At 31.1% G+C, this 21,343-nt stretch overlaps 1 protein-coding gene across 1 annotated transcript; it reads left to right on the forward strand.

Moving 5' to 3' along the window:
• Positions 1 to 16,605: 16,605 nt before the first annotated feature.
• LOC102612281 (basic leucine zipper 43) lies at positions 16,606 to 17,612 on the forward strand. The gene has a single exon (XM_006482283.4). It carries the CDS (start codon positions 16,819 to 16,821, stop codon positions 17,386 to 17,388), a length of 570 nt encoding a protein of 189 aa, XP_006482346.1. The 5' UTR covers positions 16,606 to 16,818; the 3' UTR covers positions 17,389 to 17,612.
• Positions 17,613 to 21,343: the final 3,731 nt, after the last annotated feature.

The following is a 21,343-nucleotide window of genomic DNA, read 5'->3' on the forward strand; positions in this document are numbered from 1 at the left end:
TAAATTTTCTAACAATATAATATAGAACCAAAGTCTTAAGTTGGTGACCTAATAATAATTGGTATTAATTGAGGTAAGTCAGGTTCTTACTAAATTCTAACTCAAATAACTTAAGAGTCGGAGAGTTAGGTCATTTTAAGGGCACCCCTCCTTTTACTCACTTTAGCATGATTGCAAGTTACATGAATTATAACTTAGCTACGACATTTGAGGCAAATATTAAGTATGTATTGATAATATATTCTTATGGTTATATCTTCGTTTGCAAATCTGCAATTATTGAAATTTTACTTTTAAAGATTTGACTTTCTTTATGACATCTACAAAATTTTTATTTTTCAAATCTGGATTAGAAATTAAAATCCAGAGTGGACTTATTTCCAAATACATGGGACAAAACTTGGCGAGGCATGGACACACACTCATAATTAAACCAAGAATTACCACCGAATATCCACTCCACATATTGCCGCCATTGAAATCACAGCCGATGGCTATGAAGTTTACTCCTCAGTAATTTTACTCTTGATTTTTCAGCCAAATGTTTCTAGTGTTTCATTGCATTTTTTTTTTCATCTCGCACGTGCAACGAGATGGAAATTAGAGATCGAATTAAGGAGACAAGGAAGAATATGCGAATATTTGTGATAATAGACACCTTTAATTCCATTGGCTATCTTGGGATCTGTGGATTCTTTACTTCTTCATTTTCGTTGCACATTTTTGTTGCTGGTTTTCGGATCGATAGTTTCCATGTTAAAGCATTTTAATTCATCGATAGTTGCCATGTCAAAGCATTTTAATTTTATCATATTATATTAAGATTCTCATATGATGTGAGTTTCTTTTTGATAAAATTAATGGGTAACTGATGCTAAAAGCCTATCAGGTATTAACTACTCATCCAACATCCTAATCCGTACCCTAATCAATGCCGTTCAAAGTTTTCTCTTCTGTTTTTTTACTAGTGCTTGATGATTTCAGATCAGATCAGAAGTTGCAATTTTGTTTTTGTGTTTCGTTTAATTTGAAGAATTAGGATTAAAATTATCTTTTCAGTAAGTAAAGTTATCAACTATATATCAATATTCATTATTCAAGGGTAAAATTGTACTTATATCGAACGAAACTAGTCAACCATTAAAGATAATTTACTAACGAACCGTCGGATTGGACTTTGGAGGGCCGTGATGATTTATTTTCGAAACTTTTGAGTAGTAATTTGAGGTTTCTCACCTAGAAAGCGAACAAATGTTCCCATGGTCATGATTGTTGACTAAACTGCCCTTTCTCTGATTCCCCTTCCCGACTCTAAACTAACTCATACTTGAATGTGGCCACCTTGGCCTTGGCCGAAGTGGTGGGCTGCTGCCCTCACAAGGCTTGTGAGGGCAGCGGTTCTAGCCCCCACAAAAGCATTGTGGGGGCTAAATGTTCTTAATATGTAAAAATCATTCTTCCTTCGAAATGCGAGTAGAGGATGGACATCCTTCCTCTGTGAGGGGTTATTTTTCTGGACATGTACTTCACGGAATTCAATGTAATAATGTAAGTCTCAATCATGTATATCTGATTGTAATTATCAGTATAATATATCTGCTATAATAGCAGTTGTTGTAAATATATGTGTAATGCAGTAATCTGATGTTTAATCAGTATTCAAAAAAAAAAAAAACTCATACTTGAATGTGAACAAGCGATAATACGGAAAGCAGCATTCTATTGATTTGATTACCCTCTTCCCTTCCAACAATATCTTACTTATGAATAAAGCCTGATAGTCTGCCGGTAAGAGGTAAGCTGTGAGGTGAACGGAACCTATTCTAGCAGAGGAACCAAGCCCCAGAAAACCTAACCAAGAAGAAAAGAAAGGATGCCATTTAGCTGTTGGAGTAAAGGCATTAGGAGATTAGGACTCAGGGCATGGCATTAGATTAGGTAAATGCTCTTTTGAACGAATCCTAAGAAGAAGCTGCAATTGGAATGCTTTCAATGGCCAGAAGGGAGGAGAGAGATATGACAGGCCCAGAAGATGGGGGCAAATAAACCGAATCTGGTGGACTACATGTCAAAAAATTAGCTCAAAATTCAAAACTAGTGCATTGCCCTCTGAAGACCCCTCCCAAATAATTTGACACCAATCCAACAATTTCTTCCAATTTTTGGGGACTTTTAGTTTTCACAATTTTTTTTTGAAAATTCAGAAAAAATTATTTCAATCTTCCAAGAGCACAGGGCTTTGGGCCTTTAGAGTGCAAAGTCATGATGGTGTTCAACTCAAGCTAGTTTTTTTGCACATGCGTAGATACTGATAAAACTGGACCACATGAGAAAACAATAGTCAGTTTGTAGGCTCCAAATAATTTTTATAAACTTTTTAGAAATAAAAAATGCTAAAAATTAGGAGAACTTGTCGGATTAATGTGAAACTCTTTGGGAGGTCTTTTATGGCCAAAATAGGGTATTGGTTGGAAAAAAAAAGTAATTTTTTCTCAAGCCCAGAAGGTGATTTCGTGGTAGCATTGATTTTCGAGCTAGTTTTTTTCATGAGTAGATATTGGTTAAAATAAAACTAGACCAAAAGAAAAAAGGATGTCAACTTGGAGGTCGAAAATAAATTTTCTGAAAAAATCTTGAAAAATTAAAACTGGGTACATGAGAAAACAGTAATTGTAGGCCCCAAATAATTTTTATGAAATTTTTTAGAGGTAAAAGATCCCAAAAAATTGGGAGAACTTGTCGGATTAATGTGAAACTTTTTGGAAGGTCTTTTATGGCCAAAATAGGGTATTGGTTGGAAAAAAATAATAATTTTTTTGTCAATCCCAGAAGGTGATTTCGCGATAGCATTGATTTTCGAGTTAGTTTTTTTTTTCACAGAGTAGATATTGGTGAAAATAAAACTAGACCATAAGAAAAAAAGGGTGTTAACTTAGAGGTTGAAAATAATTTTTATGAAAAAAAACTTGAAAAAATAAAAGAAATCTTCAAATTGATGTGAAACTCTTTGGGAAGTGTTTCAAACAAGATTTTGGTGGGAAAAAAAAATGCAACTTTTCTTGTGCTTGGTTTAAGCCTAGAACCAAAGGTTGTAGTACACAAATTTAGAGGGCAATTTCATGATAATGTTGAATTTTATTCTAGCTTTTTGTAGGCACATATATATTGGTAAAATTAACCTACATTTAGGGTTGACAGTGGGATGGGATGGGATAAAAAAAAATATGCTAGTGGGATAAAAAAAATCCCAATCCTTCCATATATGCTAGTGGGATTAAAAAAAAAGGTCTCATTCCCATTCCTTTATTTTTTTGGGGACAAAAATTTATTATAATCTCATCCCGTTAAATAGCTTATCCCATCCTGTTATCGTAAATAGTCCCAAATATAAATAAATAAATTTTGGCATTTTTTAAAGGATATCATAATTCAATATAGCAAAAATATTAAATAAATACAAAGTAGAATAATTAAATAATAATTTTGTTTTAACTACATGCATATTCGAATATAATTTTATGGTAACATTTTTTATTTGTCTGTTTGCTTCCATTGCACATTAATATTAAGACCTATACTTAAAAAACTATAGATTTGGACAATAACCAACTTCTGTCATTTAAAATATCTAATAATTCAATAATATAATAATAAATCAAACCAACAACTAGGATCAGCAATGGGATGGGATGAGACGAGATGAGATTTATCAATCCCAGTCTTATCCTATATATACAAATGGGATAAAAAAATGTCTCATTCTCATCCCTTTGTTGTTTTTTTTTTTTTTTGGACAAAAATATGTTCTAATCTCATCCCAAACAAAATGGAATCCTACAAGATATTTTCCCAATAGGAAAAATTGTCATCCCTACCTAGATAGAAAGGGGAAAAAAGAAAGTTGATTGAGGCCCAAAATGATTTTTATGAATTTTCATAAAATTTTCTAACAAATGGAAGAAAATTCCTCAAAAATCAAGAGAATTTGTTGAATTGATGTAAATCTCTTTAGGAGGTGTTTTTATAACCCAAATTGGATTCTAGTGTAAAATATCCAAATTTCTTTTTTCGAACCCAGTTTAAGCCAAGAATTAAATGCCATACAGTTTTGTGCCTTTAGAGGGGATTTCATATAGCATACAGCTTTTGGCCTTTAGAATTTTGAGCTAGTTTTTTGCATGCATATAGACATATTTGAAATTAGGCCACATGAAAAATAGGAATCAATTTGAGGCCTAAAGTAACTTTTACAAATTTTTGAAATTTATTTGAAAAGTTAAAAAATCCTAAAAAATTAAAAGAACCTATTAGATTGATATAAAACTCTTTGGAAAATTTTTTTATAGCCTAAATAGGGTTTTTGCATTAAAAAATCTAATTAAATTTTTTCCAAGCATAGTTTAGGCCCATAATTGAGGCTAAACCATACAAGTTTAAGTCTTTAGAGGGTGATTTTGTGATGATGTTCAATTTCAAGTTATATTTTGTATGCACGCAAGTATTGATGAAATTATATTATAGGAAAAATTGCAAGTCGATTTGGAGTTCTGAAATAATTTTTACAATTTTGAAATTTTTTTCTAGCAAAATAAAAAATCTTGAAAAATTGGGAGTGTTTTTTAATTGATGTGAAACTCTTTGGAAGACTTTTTTTTTTTTTTTTTTTTGAGGAGGAAGACTTTTTTCACACATACTTAGATATTGGTGAAACTAAATCACAGGAAGAAACAGAATTCGATTTGGAGGCCCCAAAATGATTTTTATGAATTTAAAAAAAAAATCAAAAAAACCAAAAAAATAGTAGTTCTTATTGGATTGATATGAATATCTTTGGGAGGTCTTTTTGTGACCCAAATATAATTTTGGTAGAAAAACCCCCAATTTTTCCCGAGGCCTAATTTTAACATAAAATCAAAGGCTATAGCATCTGATTTTGGGCCATTAAATGGCATTTCATGATGGTGTTCAATTCAAGCTAGCTAGTTTTTTACACATGTAGATATTGGTGAAATTAGACTACAAGAAAAAATAAGAGTCAATTTGGAGGTTTGAAATAATTTTTACATATTTTCAAAAAAATTTATAAAAAATAGGAAAAATTTTGTTGAATTGATATGAAACTCTTTAAAAGGTCTTATAATAGTCTAAATAGAATTTGGTGAAAAAATTGTAATTTTTTTAAGGTTCCAATTTAGACCTAGAAACAAAGGCTATAACATATAATTTTGGGTCTTTAGACAGCAATTTCATGATGATATTAAAATTTGAGCTTGTTTTTTGTACTCAAGCAAATATTAGTGAAACTAGACCACGAAGAAAAATAAGAATTACTTTGAAAGCTTGATGTGACCTTTTATGAGTTTAAAAAAAATTCCAAAAATCAAAGAAAATCATGAAAAAATAGGAGAATTTATTTAATTGATTTGAATTTTTTTAAGAGGTCTTTTTTATGAACCAACTAGGATTTTAGTGGGAAAATTCATTTTTTTTTTCTTTTTGCTAGCTTATTTTAAGTTTAAAATCGAAGGTTATAGTACACGGCTTTAACCCTTCAAAGGACGATTTCGAAATAATATTGAATTTTAAACCATGCTTGAGATCAAAATGTAGATATTTGTAAAATTAGGTCTCTGAAAAAAAAACGAGTCGATTTAGATTTTTGAAATAATTTTTACGAAATTTATAAAACTTTTTTTTTTTAAAAAAAAAAGATCTCAAAAAATTATGAGAACTTTTCAGATGGATATGAAACTCTTTTGAAGTCTATTTATGACTGAAATAGGGTTAAAAAAATCCAATTAATTTTCTCAGGGACAGAAAGGCTGTAGCAATCAGTTTGAGAATTTTGGAGGACGATTTGAGCTAGTTAATGCATGCACGTATGTATTGATGAAACTCGTACACATGAAAAAGGGAGTCAATTTGAATGATTGAAATAATTTTTACGAATTTTAAAGAATTTCTCCGAAAAATAAAAAAATTCCAAAAAATTAGGAGAACTTATTCTATTTATGTGAAACTCTCTAAGAAACCTTTTTAATAAGGATGCGCAGTTTCGGATTCGGATCATTCGAACAGATCCGGTCGGATTTGGAATAATTTGGATCGAAAAAAAAATCTATCTGATTCCAATCCAAACCTCAAATCCGAACTAATTTAATTCGAAATATTCGGATCAGATTTAGATCAGATGAATATTTTTAGATAAATTTAGATTTAGATCTTTGCAGATTTTGGATTATATTTCTTATTTTATGGCTATGTTGGAGTTCATCTCTGGTAGAGCACGAATTTCAGCCACACACGCAAAGTGATAAATAGTAAAAAATTTATTATAACTTATTATTTATTATTTATCATTTTACGTGTGTGGCTGAGATTCGTGATATACCGTAAATAAACTCCAACGTAGCCGAAATCTTAAAAGAAAAGCCCAAGTTATGTATTTCACCAAATCTCCGACACGCAACAACAGTAGACAAATCAAAACCTTTAAAATTTAAAAGTTTAAAACCTAAATTTAGTACGGGCTCCCTAATTTCAAGCAATAAGCCAGAATGCTGAGAAATGGAAACCCAGAGAAGAAAATAATTGAGTTATAGAAGCATATTAGTGTGGGTTTAACAATACCCTAATTTGCATCATTAATGAACTTTAAAAAAAAAATGCTTCTTTTCTGCAAGGAGCTGAGCATAAATGTAAATAATAATATGTTAATTAATTTCTTATGAAAGGAGTAGCAGCCAAGGTTTGTTTGCTTCGCTCTGCCTCCTCCTTCGCGCATTAATAAGTCCACGTGGTGGCTGGACGTCGTGGAAGATGCGGCTGAGTTTGTTTGGTTTGTGTCATCGGCGGCGTGGGTCATGTCGTGGGTCTGTTGTCAGTCTGGTTAGTGCTTTGTGGTTTCTCTGATTTGTCGTGGCCTTGTGGTCGTGGACACGTGGCTGCTGTTGCTGCTTTGTGGTTTCTTTGGTCTGCTGTGTAGTCTTCATTGTGGCTGCGCTGGTTTAGGATTAGGAAGATGGAATTAGGGATTTGAACATCTGTCGCTAGAGGGTGTTTTATATTTTCTTTCTTTTTTCTATTTTTTTCTTAAGTAGCTATGTTAAAGCGGTGAATCTGATAGGATTATTCAGATCAACCAAGTCCGATCTGATTCGAATCAAATCCGATCAGATCACATAAATTACATCCGATTGGATTTGATTGATGGCAAATCCGGATTCAATTCGAATTTGAACGGATTGGATTAAATCTTTCTGAATTCAATCCGATATCCAGCCCTATTTTTTATAGGCTAAATAAGATTTTAGTAGATTAGGCCTTAGTACAAATTAAATGGGACTAGCTATGATGAGTCCACAAGCAGCAAGCACGCTTCATGCTTGAATCTCATAACCTGAAATTCCCCAAACTTTTGCAAACATGTGTGCAAGGACTCAAAAACTTAGCACGCAATCTGTTTCCATTACAACCAATTAATTTGTACTAGATTAAACCCAATATTTTTAGGCCCAGATTAGGCCTTCGAGCAAAAACCATTTAATTATGGCCCACGGGCTTGATTTTTGAATTAGGCCCTCCAACAAACAATCCTTCGGCATAATTAAGGTAGTGTTTACTTTCTGGAGTGAGAGTGTGGAGTGTGGATTCTTCCCACTCCAATGTTTACTTACCTTAAAAAATAGGGAAGTGGGAGTGAAAATCCGTGGGTCCCACCCAATTTTGGAGTGGGGAGTGGGATTCCCACTCCCACCCATGGGGAGAGGTGGGAGTGGGAATCCACTCCCCCCTCTTCCCATTTTATCCTTATAAAAATAAAATAAATAAATAATATTTAATAAAATAAATAATATCATATTTATTAAAAAAATAATTATATCATATTTATTTTATTAAATTTAATAAAATAAAAATAAATAAATATTATATTTAAATTAATAATATTAAACATTAATTTTAGTAAATATTAATTATTTATTTAATAATAATAAATATTTTATTCTAAAAAAATATTAATTTTGTATTATATTATCAATAATAATATTTCATTTGTGTTGCTATTATTAATAATTTTTATTCACATAATTTAAATTTAAATTAATAAAAAATTATGATTTACATAATTAAGAATATTAGTAATTATTATTAATTTATAAATATAATAAAATATTTATTTTATTTTCCAAATATATTTTTTATTAATTTTTTAATTACAAATTATAATTCTGTACATAAGGATAAAATTGTAATTTAAAACAATTTACTCCCAATCCAAGACAAAGTAAATAAATAATTAGGATTCTGATTGACAATTTATACTTTTATTTAGTCTAAGTAAACACCCTACTCTCACTCCCACTCCACACTCCTAATCCAAGAATTCTCACTCCAATCCAAAAAGTAAACGCAGCATAAAAGTGGTGATATTTGATGTTCTGGTTATATGTCACCAGCCCTCACTTTTTGGTTAATCTGATTAAAATTTTTAAATTAATTTTTATCTCTCAAAATATCCCATCTAATTTTGAATTTTCACTTATTATAATTTTTATCTTTTTTCCAAACACCCAATATCTAAAATTTATAAAATCTATTTTAAAAAAAATCACAAAATCACTATAATCTCTTTTTTTTTTCTTTTTGAAGGTTTTATCTATCGTTGCTATAACCATTTAAAAAAAAAATTGATACTTCTTCATCATCCTTTATTGAGTACTGCAAATTAATTTCTTAAATGATTACAAAAGTATAATATAATATTTGAGAAGAGATAATAATTTAAAAAGTTAAACTAAATCAGGGTTTATACAAATTATTATGTGGGTGCACTTAAAAGTTATTTACCCTTTTAGGTCATTTCATATAAAGATAAAAGATATTATTATAAAAATGATTAATGGAGGCTGATGAGATATAATAAAAAGGTCAAATATCACAACTCTATAATTATTATAATGCACGTTGTAACTTAAACCAATTGTTTGTGGTTTTTTTGGCAAAGAATGTTTGCACCTTTGCTCTGATAGCATAAGTTTGCATTGGCTTCAATTTTTCAACCATCAAATCCTGATATCAAGACGATCAAGAGAAAAACTAAATAAGAAACCTAAAGCTTGTTGCTGCCAATTTGCGTTCGCCAATGCAAATTAAGAAATTATGGGTTTATTTGGAAATTAAACGGTTAATTACTGACAAAATCACTAATTAATTAAGAAATGCACTAATATTGTTACACATTATATGAGCTCAAGTTGAATTATTTTTTTGGTTCTTACGAGTCAATTATATTGCATAAACCACAGATCTAATTTAATCTTCCCACTTACCCTCATTCGTGAAAATATGAGATGGGTTTACATGACTTACATCAGCAGCAAAATCCCAAATAATCCAAAAGAAAAGATATGTATTGCAAAGAAACAAATTTGTTGTCACTTTCACTAATGGAGAAGAAGCAGCTAACCACTCAAACAAAAGCGATATTCGACATGCTATTCCCTCTGCAATAAGCCTGAATTTATAGTAATTGTGGCCTTTGGAAGCGGCTTAAGCTCAAGATTAATTTGTACCGGAGCTCTATCTTTTTCTAAGGAAAATTTAGTGATATTTATTTATCTATTTAAATGTTTGTGGGGACCTAGAATTATTATTACCTCAATCATTCTGAGCTTGAAAATTTTGAAAATGGTAGTGAGTGATGTTTCGTTTATGCATCCTTCCTGGTTTTGTTTTATTATATGTATGATCTTTTATGGGAACCCACTTAGCCAAAAAATGCCCAAATAGCCAAATCAATTGGACGGTTTTTAGGTCTTGGTGGTGTCGTGTTGGCCATTCCAGGACAATCAGCCGGATATCAGTCACTAGCTAGCCCATTGAGTACCAAACATTTTTGCACAATTTTTGGCCACAAAGTTAATTGGTTGTAATGGAAACAGATTGCGTGGTAAGTTTTTGAGACCTTGCACACATGTTTGCAAAAGTTTGGGGAATTTCAGGTTATGAGATTCAAGCATGAAGTGTGCTTGCTGCTTGTGGACTCATCATAGCTAGTCACATTTAATTTGTACTAATTTGCCATTTTCTTTGTCAGATGTAAATATCAATTCTTATGTATACTTTCTCCCAATATTCATTTGAAGCTAGAATTAAATCATGATGAAATGCTTATATGCTTGTAATTTGTAAACCAAAATTATAAACATAATTTAGAAAGAAACGAGAAAGATAAAAGACAAAGTGGTGATAATAATTAAAGAAAATTACTCTTCAGCATATGTATAAATTTAGACAGGCAGTAACAGTCGCCAACAATTGAATAACAAACGACCAAAAATTACGAAATAGTTAATTAGAGTTTAATTATATCCAATATTCTTAAATTAATCATTTTATGGGTTCAAAATTAATGAAAACAAAATAAACATCATTCTCACTTCCCTATAAGATACTCTCATCATTTTTCAAGATTTAGGATGATTTTATTCGTTGAATGACAAGAAATAAAGGTCAAGAAAGATTGGAGTAAAAGGAATACATACATGGTGACTTGATGGAGCAACTGACAAAAAAAAAAAAAAAAAAAAAAGAATTTACAAGCAATGTTTCATAGGGCATGCAAGAAAACGACATAGAGACGAGAAATTGCTGATAGCAAAGCAAAAAGGTGAAAGAACAATTCTTACCGTGGAGGGTGCATATCGCAGCATACAAATCAAAATAAAAATGGCATTTTCATGATGAAATTCAATCTTGATGTGTAATTATATGATTGGAGTATTAAATGTTTAAAATGGCAAAGATTCTAAGATTGAATTGCATTTTAACCCAACTTTATAAATGATATACGGTGATGTCCGATAATTTATAATCGGGTAATTTTCAGATACACCCAATAATACTAACAAATTACATCAATGCCGCATCCCAAGTCCCAACGTTTCAGAAGATCTAACTGTGTCCCCATTCTGCTAACAATAACATTGATGGTTAAAAATGACAGTTGACCATGGTTGACTATCTCAATATTTTAGCCATTAACATTTAGTTTCCCACAAAATACGTAAACATGTTTTAAAATTAATAATCAAATAAAAATTTAATTCAAAATCCATTTCCAATAAAATTTTAATACAATAAATTAAATACTATTTTTACAAATCAATATTCTAACAATCCTAATCTTAAAATATAACAACAACAAAATTCTTTTTTTTTTTTTTTATCTTTTCACCTTTTTAATTTCTGTTGATCCATTTATGGTCAACCATTGCAATTGACAGCAGAAATTTTTTGGTGTGGTGGGGGCGCTGAGAACATCTGAAAAAGTTGAGGGCACGTGGATGTTTGTCGATATTATTGGGTGTGGGTAGAATTTACCCTTCAAAATCTAAATCAATGTGTTTATTGGATAATATCGAACGATTCACATAACAGGAGCAATAAATAACAACGGGGGATCGAAAACAACATTTTACTGCCACAAAATGAAATCAAAAAAAGGAAAAAAGAAATCAAATGCAGTTATTTGCTTAAAATAACCCAAGCACCTTTATGATCCACAATGTTAGTGGATCTATTGACGACCGCGCTACAAGTACGTAAGCAACATGAATCTGTGCGCAGTTTTTTTTGTCACTTTCATTGATTAATTTAATCTCTTAGTTAAATAATGAATTGAACCACTCACCATTAATTAATTGATCTTGTGGAAGATGACAATCTTATTGTATAATATTGAAAATTAAGAAATTATCAAGCAATGGTGTTGGATGATGATGGGCACGGGCTTATCCGTTTATCCACCAATCTCTCTGTATCTCATTACCTTATTCGAAAAATAATTGACAAAATTATAAACTTGTTAGTTGGTAATTAGATTTTCAATTTCCCTCTTTTATTATTATTATTATTATTATTATTATCATTATTGGGGGTTAAAGTATTTTCAATAGCACACCAATATCAAGTTTTTTAATTCCCCCTGCTGGACAGTCTTTATTAGTTATATTGATTGAATTAATATGAAGCTAATAGAATTTTCATTTCCAATTACTTTGACTTGGGGGGGGGGGACTTAGCCCTTAGAAATATATTTTTAAAATTCTACAAGTTTAGCCCACGTTTGCGTGCAAGTTTAAAATAATATTTATAAAGTATTTGGGAAAAAATTGAGATTTATATACTTAATTAGAAAGGAGAGCACTACTTCAATCTTTTATAAAAAAATTTTACCACTCGGATCTTTATAAATTTATAATATTGCATTACATTCCTGGCGCTAAAGCATTGATCTATGTACAATATGTTTTTAATGGTGTAAGTATAAATTAACAATTTTTTCAACTACATACATTAGTAATAAATTATTAAAAAATCTATAATGGATTTAAGTGTAATTTTATTTTTTTTTATACACTGGATGAAAATGTGTCATTCTCTACTTATAATCTAGTTAAGATCAATACAAATTACACAAATCAAGCAAAGGATAGATATCATAATATCTCTAGATTATAATTCAATGACAAATAATAATAATAATAATAAACGTACTCATACATCTAAACACTTCGGATCCACAACAATATGTCTTCATTTGCGCTAGTTGCATGAATTCTCCATGCCTTCATATTGCAATTGCATCACCATCCACAATATGTCTTCATCTAATAGAAAGGAAATTTAAAAAAAAAAAAAGACCTTAGAAATATATTTTTATTATGGTGATTGCATAGATTAGTCACACGAGAATTCTATGAGTTTAGCCTATGTTTGCTTGCAACTTTAAAATAATGTTTGAAATTATTTGAGATTTTTTTTATAGATTTAAATACTTATGAAGGAGAACGATACTTTAATCTCTTATAAAATCTTTTTAACCATTCAAGTTTCTATAAATTTAACATTTCATTATATCCCTTGCATCAAAGCATTAACTTAAATATAATACATTTTTAACAACATTCATTAATAATAAAATATTAAAATCTATTACGGATTTAACTGGTAATTTTTTTTATACATACAATGGACGCATACATACATACACATACATCTAAACACTTTGGGTCCACATTATGTCTTCATTTGGGCTAGTTGCACGAATTCTCTATGCCTTCATATTGCAATTAATTACATCACCATGCGCATTAAACAAAATTTGTCTTAGGCTGCTTGAGTGGGGTGCACAATTTGATACAAGTGACATTACCCCAAATTCTCAAGCTCGCCTTGAGAATTATTTTGGCAAAAAAAAAAAAGGGTCGTTCCCAAAAAAAAAAACCACGATCCAGAAAGAAATGAAAATGAAACCCTAGAGAGAGAAAAATTAAGGGACCTTTGATTTGCATGAGTTGACAAGCAAACCAATGGGAGTAAAGAGTGGTGCATTAGGCAACCCACGCGAGCCTTGCTCGTAGGGTACCCCACGAACTGTGTTTATGATCATGCGCCAAGCTATAGTATTTATTTTCTTGTGAAAAATTATCATTAATTTATTAATATTGTCTTCTTCTTCTTTTTTTCTTTTATTATGACAACGACTTTGGCAAAAAAATGTTGAAAAGGAGTTAAATCAAGTACCCTTCCGTGCAAGACCAAAACCGATATTCTAGGGCAATGTTTTATTATTGGACAGATGGTTTTTATTAAAGTACCCTTTGGACTTTTGTGATTTTGAGAACGAATTTGAGGGTATTATGGGATTATGAAAATGGTAATTGGATGTGGAGAATGATTTTGTGAAGGTAGATAAGATTTGTGAGCCTTGGGGAAGTTGAGTTTAATCATTATCTATTTGTCTCCATTGTTTTGAGTGGGATAATTTTAAATTTCAATTTTTTTTTTGTCTTTGTTAGTTTAAACGCTAATTATATATATATATATATATGTATGTATGTATGTATATATACACTCACACGCACGAGGAAGGGAAGAAGAATAAATGGAATCCATAAAGAAAACTCAAGTTTTGGACGCAAATTAATCAGTAAAATGAAGGAACTGGTGAGGTACTAGTGTATATACCAAGCCCTCTTCACAATCACATGGACCTGGGAAGGGATTTGCTGGATGCCAAAATGATTGAAATAATTAATCAAAAATATTTATATGTGATACCTTTAATCGATAAATTCTAACTTTTTCTTTTCCTTGGGAAATTTAGGAATTAAGCATACATTGTAGAGGTGGTGATTTTATTTTATTTTTTTATTTTTCCTCTAAATGAGCAGCTGATGGAAAATTGAAATTCATGTTGATAAGTGACTTCCATGACAAAATGTTTCAAGTGGAGGAATTCTAAGAAAATGCTGTGCAAATGTACCCTACAAGTACGATAATAAAAGTCGAACTTTGCTTAGTAAAAAAGCATATACAGATGCAACGAGGAATAAAAACACTCACTAGACAAGAAAAGAAGAGGCGTCTACGTCTGTCTAATTATATTTTTGACCATTCAGTATTCCACTAATTAAATTTCATAACCCCAATTACCTGAATGACAAGCGAGAAACACATTTGTCTCCACATAATTTTTGGTTTCGTATGCAACAGAAAGCCTTTAATTTAATGGGAAGTTAAGAATTCAAAGAAGATCCATTTCTCTCCATCATCCCACTTTAATTTGCCACCAAGTGTTGAGTTTAATAGGGGGAAAAAAAAAGAGAGCCAAAACCAATAAATGTTTTCTGATTTTCTGGTTCTAATTTCCAGAGCTGCAAAATTTGATCCACAACACTAACTTCAGGCTTAAAAATGTGAATAGGGTAATTTTGATATGCTCAAAGAAAGTGGGATGATCAACATAAGACCAGCTATTAATCAATTTGATGAAAACAAGTTGACAACAAGTGAAACCAAAATTCAACCTGATTATAAATATTAACAAGTTGAGCTTATCCCTCTAGATATTAATTTATTTGTAAAATCTCTTTATTAGCAATTCTAGCTAGGTTCTAGATCAGGATTCTTTCACTTGGTGGGAAGCCAAAGAAACTAATAAATTTCAATAGATCGTCTAGGAATTTTAAAACTTTTTCTTACCTCTTAAAGCTATCAACTCCAACTAAAATCTTCATGCTGAGATAAACATATTTGTCTTACTAATAAACAAGTGTTAATCATAAAGAAAAGAAAAGAGGCAACAAGAAACCTGAGTTCTTATAAAATAAACATAGAACATCTTAACCACAAGAATTGATCACCATTAAAAATGTGGCAAGCTTTTCTCTTTAGTTAGTGTTCTCATATCTAATTCTCCAACTAAACAAAAGAAGGCTAAAAGATTACACTGCCTTTACATTGATTAATTAATAAACTAATAAATCAAGATTACGATTTTTTGCTTCAAGTTTGGCCAAACAGCTGACTTTCGGTCATTCTAAGTTTTTGTAAGATGACTGTCCTTAACTACAGCTGATTTAGTTTTAATTTTCTCTTTGTTCATGGTTATTGATTGGTTTTTAATTAGAACCAAATGCTATGGAAATTGTAAGTGATTTTAAATAGAGTAAGAATTGACTGAAATTTTTTAGTTATATAGGAATGAAGTGCATCTATAATAACCAAAAGAAAATGTGATAAGAGATTAATAGGAATATTTTGGCCGGCTTGATTCATAAGAAAAAAGTATAAATTTGTAAGTAAGGCCCAATATGTTCTTAAGAATGACATACATGATTATTAATTTTTTTATAACATTATTCATTGGAGTAATACTACACTTATATAGTTGGGATTAATAGTTTGAATCTCAGCAAGTGATCAAAAATCTAACCTGTCATTTACTGATATGTGATCTAACATTGTCATGAAGAGCAAGTTAAAATGAAGTATAAATTTGTCGAAAAGTTAAGGTTCCTTATGACTCTACGAACGAAATATATAATTGTCCATTTTTCAATATCATTATTTAGCTAAAATTCCCAGGATTAGTAATAGAGGTTAACAACTATGACCTAAAATATAATTAGTTTGTGAAGGGTCTCAAATTGATCACCAAGTGGTTGCTGAGTCATTAGCTCCTAAAATAATCTGAATCCCTTTCCCTAACTCCTTTTCATTGCTTTACGTCAGAAAATGAGCAATCCATGTAATGAACATAAAAGGCTTGGCTCTAATTAAACATTAAAGCAATAATCATACTCATGATCCTGATCCACTCAAGTGATTGACTTCTTGAAACTCCATTTCTATTAGTTCTATGCGAGTGTGCTTACTTCTTTAGCCAAAACGGTTTCTCCATTAAAATAATTATTCTCCCCACAATTCCGACTCCTTTTCTCTCTGATGTAAGCATACTTTCATCTCAAAAATGATTATCCATAGCACATATATACTTTATATATATGTATGTATCATACATACATGTATCATCACATGCATTCATTTACATGTAATTAACATCCCTAATATGACTAAGGATGCATTTGGAGTTGTTTTTTATAGTTCTTGGTATACTACCAAAAAGTGTTTTCCTGGGGAAACATTTTCTAGACGCACTTATAACACGCTGGCATACCATCAAGCATTTATGTATATTTGCATATGAGTATATGTGAATACGACGTTACAAAACCCATTACACATTACACAATTAATCTGCAAGGATTCTAATGAGCTAGCCTAGATATAAGCAGAAGCTTTCCCACTGTGGCCCTAACAGTGGGCCATCTGATCAAGTCTCAACAATCTTTTTCCTCGCTATATAACAATAGCTTTGCTTCTCTTCAACTTCCACTCTCCTCCATTCTAACTCCATTACAATCAAGTCATCTCGTAATTAAATTTTCTTTGATAATTAAATTCAAAATCATGCAGCCCTTCAGCGAAGTTTCAGGTCTCCATTATCTTCTTGCCCCAAGCCTCTCCCAGTATTCATCTCATTACATAAGCAGCAGCGACCACAACACATCCACATGCCAATTCGACAGATTCTTGAACCCAATACTAAACTTTCATCAAATCCCTCCTCAAGTCCCAGAAATCATAAATTCTCAGACCTCATCTTTCAGCAGCAACAACTCGACTTCCGACGAAGCCGAAGAGCAACAACAGCAGAGCATGATCATCAACGAGAGGAAGCAGAGGAGGATGATATCAAACCGGGAATCTGCTCGGAGATCGCGTATGCGGAAGCAGAAGCACCTTGATGAGCTGTGGTCACAGGTTGTGTGGCTCAGGAACGAGAATCATCAGCTTGTTGACAAGCTGAATCATGTGTCCGGGTGCCATGACAAGGTCATCCAAGAGAACGCTGAGCTCAAAGTTGAAGCCACCGAGCTTCGTCAAATGCTCACTGATTTGCAACTTAATAGTCATTACTCTTCTTTAAAAGATCTCGATGATGTGCCCTGCTGTAACGCGGCAGATTTGCTTGGCTAAAGCTAGCTGGAGGGAGTGGCCATGTTTTGGATTTTTTTGGTCATTTTGGTCCACTTTTGGTCCTTCTTCTACTTCTTCTTCTTCTTGGTGTGGAAGTTAATTAACCAGTAATTAATTATGGCAATAACATGTTTTGAGTATTATTTGATTCTCTTATGTAAGGTCTGGGATATATTGTATAAGTCTCGTATATTGTTATTTTAGTTGTTTATTCGACAAAGTTTGCAAAATGGTCCTTGAATGTTCAATATCCTCGTTTCTGGTGGATATATATGAAGTAATATCATCGACAAATACAATCACAAATCAATCTAAGTAGGGTTTAGAGTTTGGGCACTGACCGGCTCTAGATTTTTATACCAGCAATTAATTATGAACTAAAGACATTGCAAAACTTGAAATTTGATTTTAGTAATTTGGATAAATGTACTTGATCGGTTTAAGTATTAAGAATGCAGCTGTGTTAAAAAATTATTGGGAGAGTCTTACCGTCCTAATAGTCCTACCTACCTTGAATTTGTATTAATCGGGACCTAACATGATCTTCAGATGCTAAATGCTTTAATATATTGAAAGAAAGAAAATATACTTGATCAATTAAATAAAATTGCACCAATTATTACTGTAGGTAATGAAAGAATAGTTGTGCATACTCAGATGTACTTCTGACGGTAAATAAGAGTGGCATTAGGTGGAGGATTGGATGACGATGCAAAAATTAATTAATTACCATGAAATCCAAATTAAGCTATCCTGATGGAGAATCCAAAGTAATATTATTACTGTCCATTGCTATTGCATTTTGAGAGGTACATTGACTAAGTTCAACTGGGCATATTTGTGTGCCCATCCCCACCACTAGTTTTGGATGGAGTCAGAAAACCTACATATTACTCAAAAACTACATATCTTTATATATCTTATATCTCTTGCCCTGATATATTACAATTTACAGAATAATGATATGTATTTTTGCTTATTTATTTATTTATTTATTTTGAAGAGTTCCATAGTTTGGTTTTGATACAGCCGCTTGTTATAATCCAGCTTTACTAAACTGTCTCAATTAAAAATTTAATTTTTCCTAGTGAAATAGGTAAAAATGCCCTTTATGGAACTTGTCTGTCGACTTCAAAGATAGTCTAGAAAGGGGACAAATGCCTTATGCAAGCAAATTAGGTAAGGTGGAGGTTTTAACACTCCTCTGAAATCTCTGTAACACCCTTTTTAAAATTTATTTTTTAAAATACTCTTAGCTAAATTGATAAATTATAGATCGATATATTAAAATTAATTATCTTCGCACAAAATTTATTTAACAGAAGTATTTTTTTTAACATTTCATAAAAATCTTAAAAGATTAAATTTATCTTAAATTCTTTTATTATATAAATTATACTTCCATAAATCTAAACCCTTTAATTTTATCTAAAAAATTATAATTATAATTATAAAATATCAATATAAATAATGATTGAATGGGTGTAAAATATTTCTTAAAAGAATAATATATGTAAGTGTTTAATTGAATTTTCATTCAAAATAAAAAATAAATTAATTTGTGTTAGGTTATCTAAGTAATTTTAATTAAAAAGGGCTTTGAAAGGAACTTTGGGTGGGGGGCTCGAAAGGTCTACTCATTAGGAAATGAAATCTGACGGAACCTGCATGGATAAAGATGATTGAGCCCTTAGAAAGAGCTCTTTTAGAAATTATTATGGGCAAGTTCAACAAAGAGGTCAGCACTGTTTATAGAGTGGAGCTTTTAATATCCCTCTCAAATCATTATAAGACCCCCTTTTGAATATTAGCTTTTAAGATTCCCTTGTTTAATTGATAAAATACAAATCTATATATTAAAATTAAGCGTCTTTTTTTAAATTTTACCCAAAAACATATTTTTTAAATTACATCAAAATCTTAAAATGTTAAATTTATCTTAGAATTTTTTTCATTTTATTATCTAATTTCTATCATCATAACTCAAACTTCTATAATTATCTTAAAAAAGAGAATATTTTTCAATTAAAAATAAAATATAAATAAAAATTAATTTGAAATGGGGTGGGCGTAAAATGTTTGTTAAAAAAATAATTTACGTAAATTTCTAATTATATTTTCATTTAAAATAAGAAATCAACTAATTTATGTGGAGTTATTTAAGTAGTTTCAATTAAAAATTGGTTTTATGGAGAGATATCGAAAGACCTGCTCCTTTTAGAAACTCTAATGGCATGGACCTGGATTGAAAATTCCAACTCCAAGATGGAGGGCAAATATCTGGTTCTATTGGCTACCACACAGAGTTATTGTGTATCGACTAAGCGCACATCCATGATAGTAGTACCTTCGTTACCAACTAAAGGGTTGCAAGCCCAATCTACAAGTTACAAGGTTCACATCAGAATCAAGAATCTCCTGATATGTATGACTCACTTTTCAAAGAGACTTATGGTGCCACAAACCACAACATTTAAGTAAGCACAAAGACAGCTCACTGTTCCTGCTGAAATGGCAGCCGCATCATCAAGCTCAATAACAGAATTTTAACCACACTTATTGGTTCAAATAGTACAAATACAATAACTAGAAATCCAATATTAAGTCTTAAGATCTTGAATTTAAACATCCTAGAATTCCAATATACAAAACTTGGTTGAATAATTGCAGTAGCTCATGTTGGGTTTTGGTCAAATAAGAATAACAATCTAATTGTAAAAAGTTACAACGAATCACTTATGAAAAATCACAATGTTTGGTGATATATCGGTGTTTTTAAAAGTCTATATAAGGGCAAGGAAAACAGCTGTCAAAAACTGATTTAATTTTTTAATTTTCTACAACACCAGAAAAATTTGTCAGATATAAAATGTTCATATATTTCTTAGTGAATTCTTCACTTTTATTTGGTGCAGATTCACAGACGACTTGCCAATAAACCCATAAGCAATCTCTATCGAGAGGAAACAACTAATGCTTTAAAAAAAGCGTATTCAATACGTGTTTCAAGTCTTCATCTACCACTGCTATTATTTTTAACAGTTTTTTAACAGCTCGAGCACACCAATAAGCCATTCTGTTTTGCATGAAATTTCAAACACTAACCTTCGTTCTTGAGCTGAGAATGCATCAAACACATCCAAATAGCACTGCAAGTCCGCATCATGACCATAATTAACACTGGAAAGCGTTTGATCAGAGGGCGCTCCATAGTCATTTTACTTTCTTCAACTAGCTAGAGATAACAACAAGAGCAAAGGCCTTGCTTTTTCTCAGCTGGAGGAAAACCTGCTGCACTGAATCAGATACTAATTGTATATGAATGATGACCGCAAAATGAATCTTCTGCCAATGCTACAGCTTAATGAATAAATGAGAGCGAAACTACAAAATGAATGAAATGTCAACAAAAACCAGCAAAGGCACTAACCAATTACTGATGATTTAAGAACTCGTTTAATATTCGATATTAAAACTTACATGAAGTTTTTTTAATTTCAAAAATCAGCAAACTGACAATGAACCTCACTCTAGTAATTGATTACTACTATAACGCTACTGCCTGAATAAACAAACACAAATGTAAGCGACTGAGCGAATCATGTGCCGCTAATTTAATCATTGTATGTGTATTAGAAAGATTAAGTTAACAACTACAAGAAAATAATTTAAAATAGCAAAGTGTGTTGTTCAATAGATTATTATTGCTACAAGAAATAAATATGAAGACCAGCTGAGCTGAGAGGTAATAGCAAATAGGAGATTTTCTATTTTTTAAACAGCCTTTTAAGGCCCTAAGCAACAAGATCTAGTAAGAATTCGACCAACATCAGAACAACAATTGAGTGTTTGAAATAATATGCATATACACTCAAATCAAATAAAATCGGCCCATTTTCAAAGCCCATGCTGAATCAGGCCCATTTCTGCACATATCAGGAAAAAGAACCATGAG

The sequence above is a fragment of the Citrus sinensis genome, chromosome 6, assembly GCF_022201045.2.
Source record: "Citrus sinensis cultivar Valencia sweet orange chromosome 6, DVS_A1.0, whole genome shotgun sequence".
Classification (NCBI taxonomy): Eukaryota; Viridiplantae; Streptophyta; class Magnoliopsida; order Sapindales; family Rutaceae; genus Citrus; species Citrus sinensis.

Bases quoted from the DNA above. Each gene is read 5' to 3' on its own strand.
- LOC102612281 (XM_006482283.4), top strand. From the start codon at position 16,819: ATGCAGCCCTTCAGCGAAGTTTCAGGTCTCCATTATCTTCTTGCCCCA.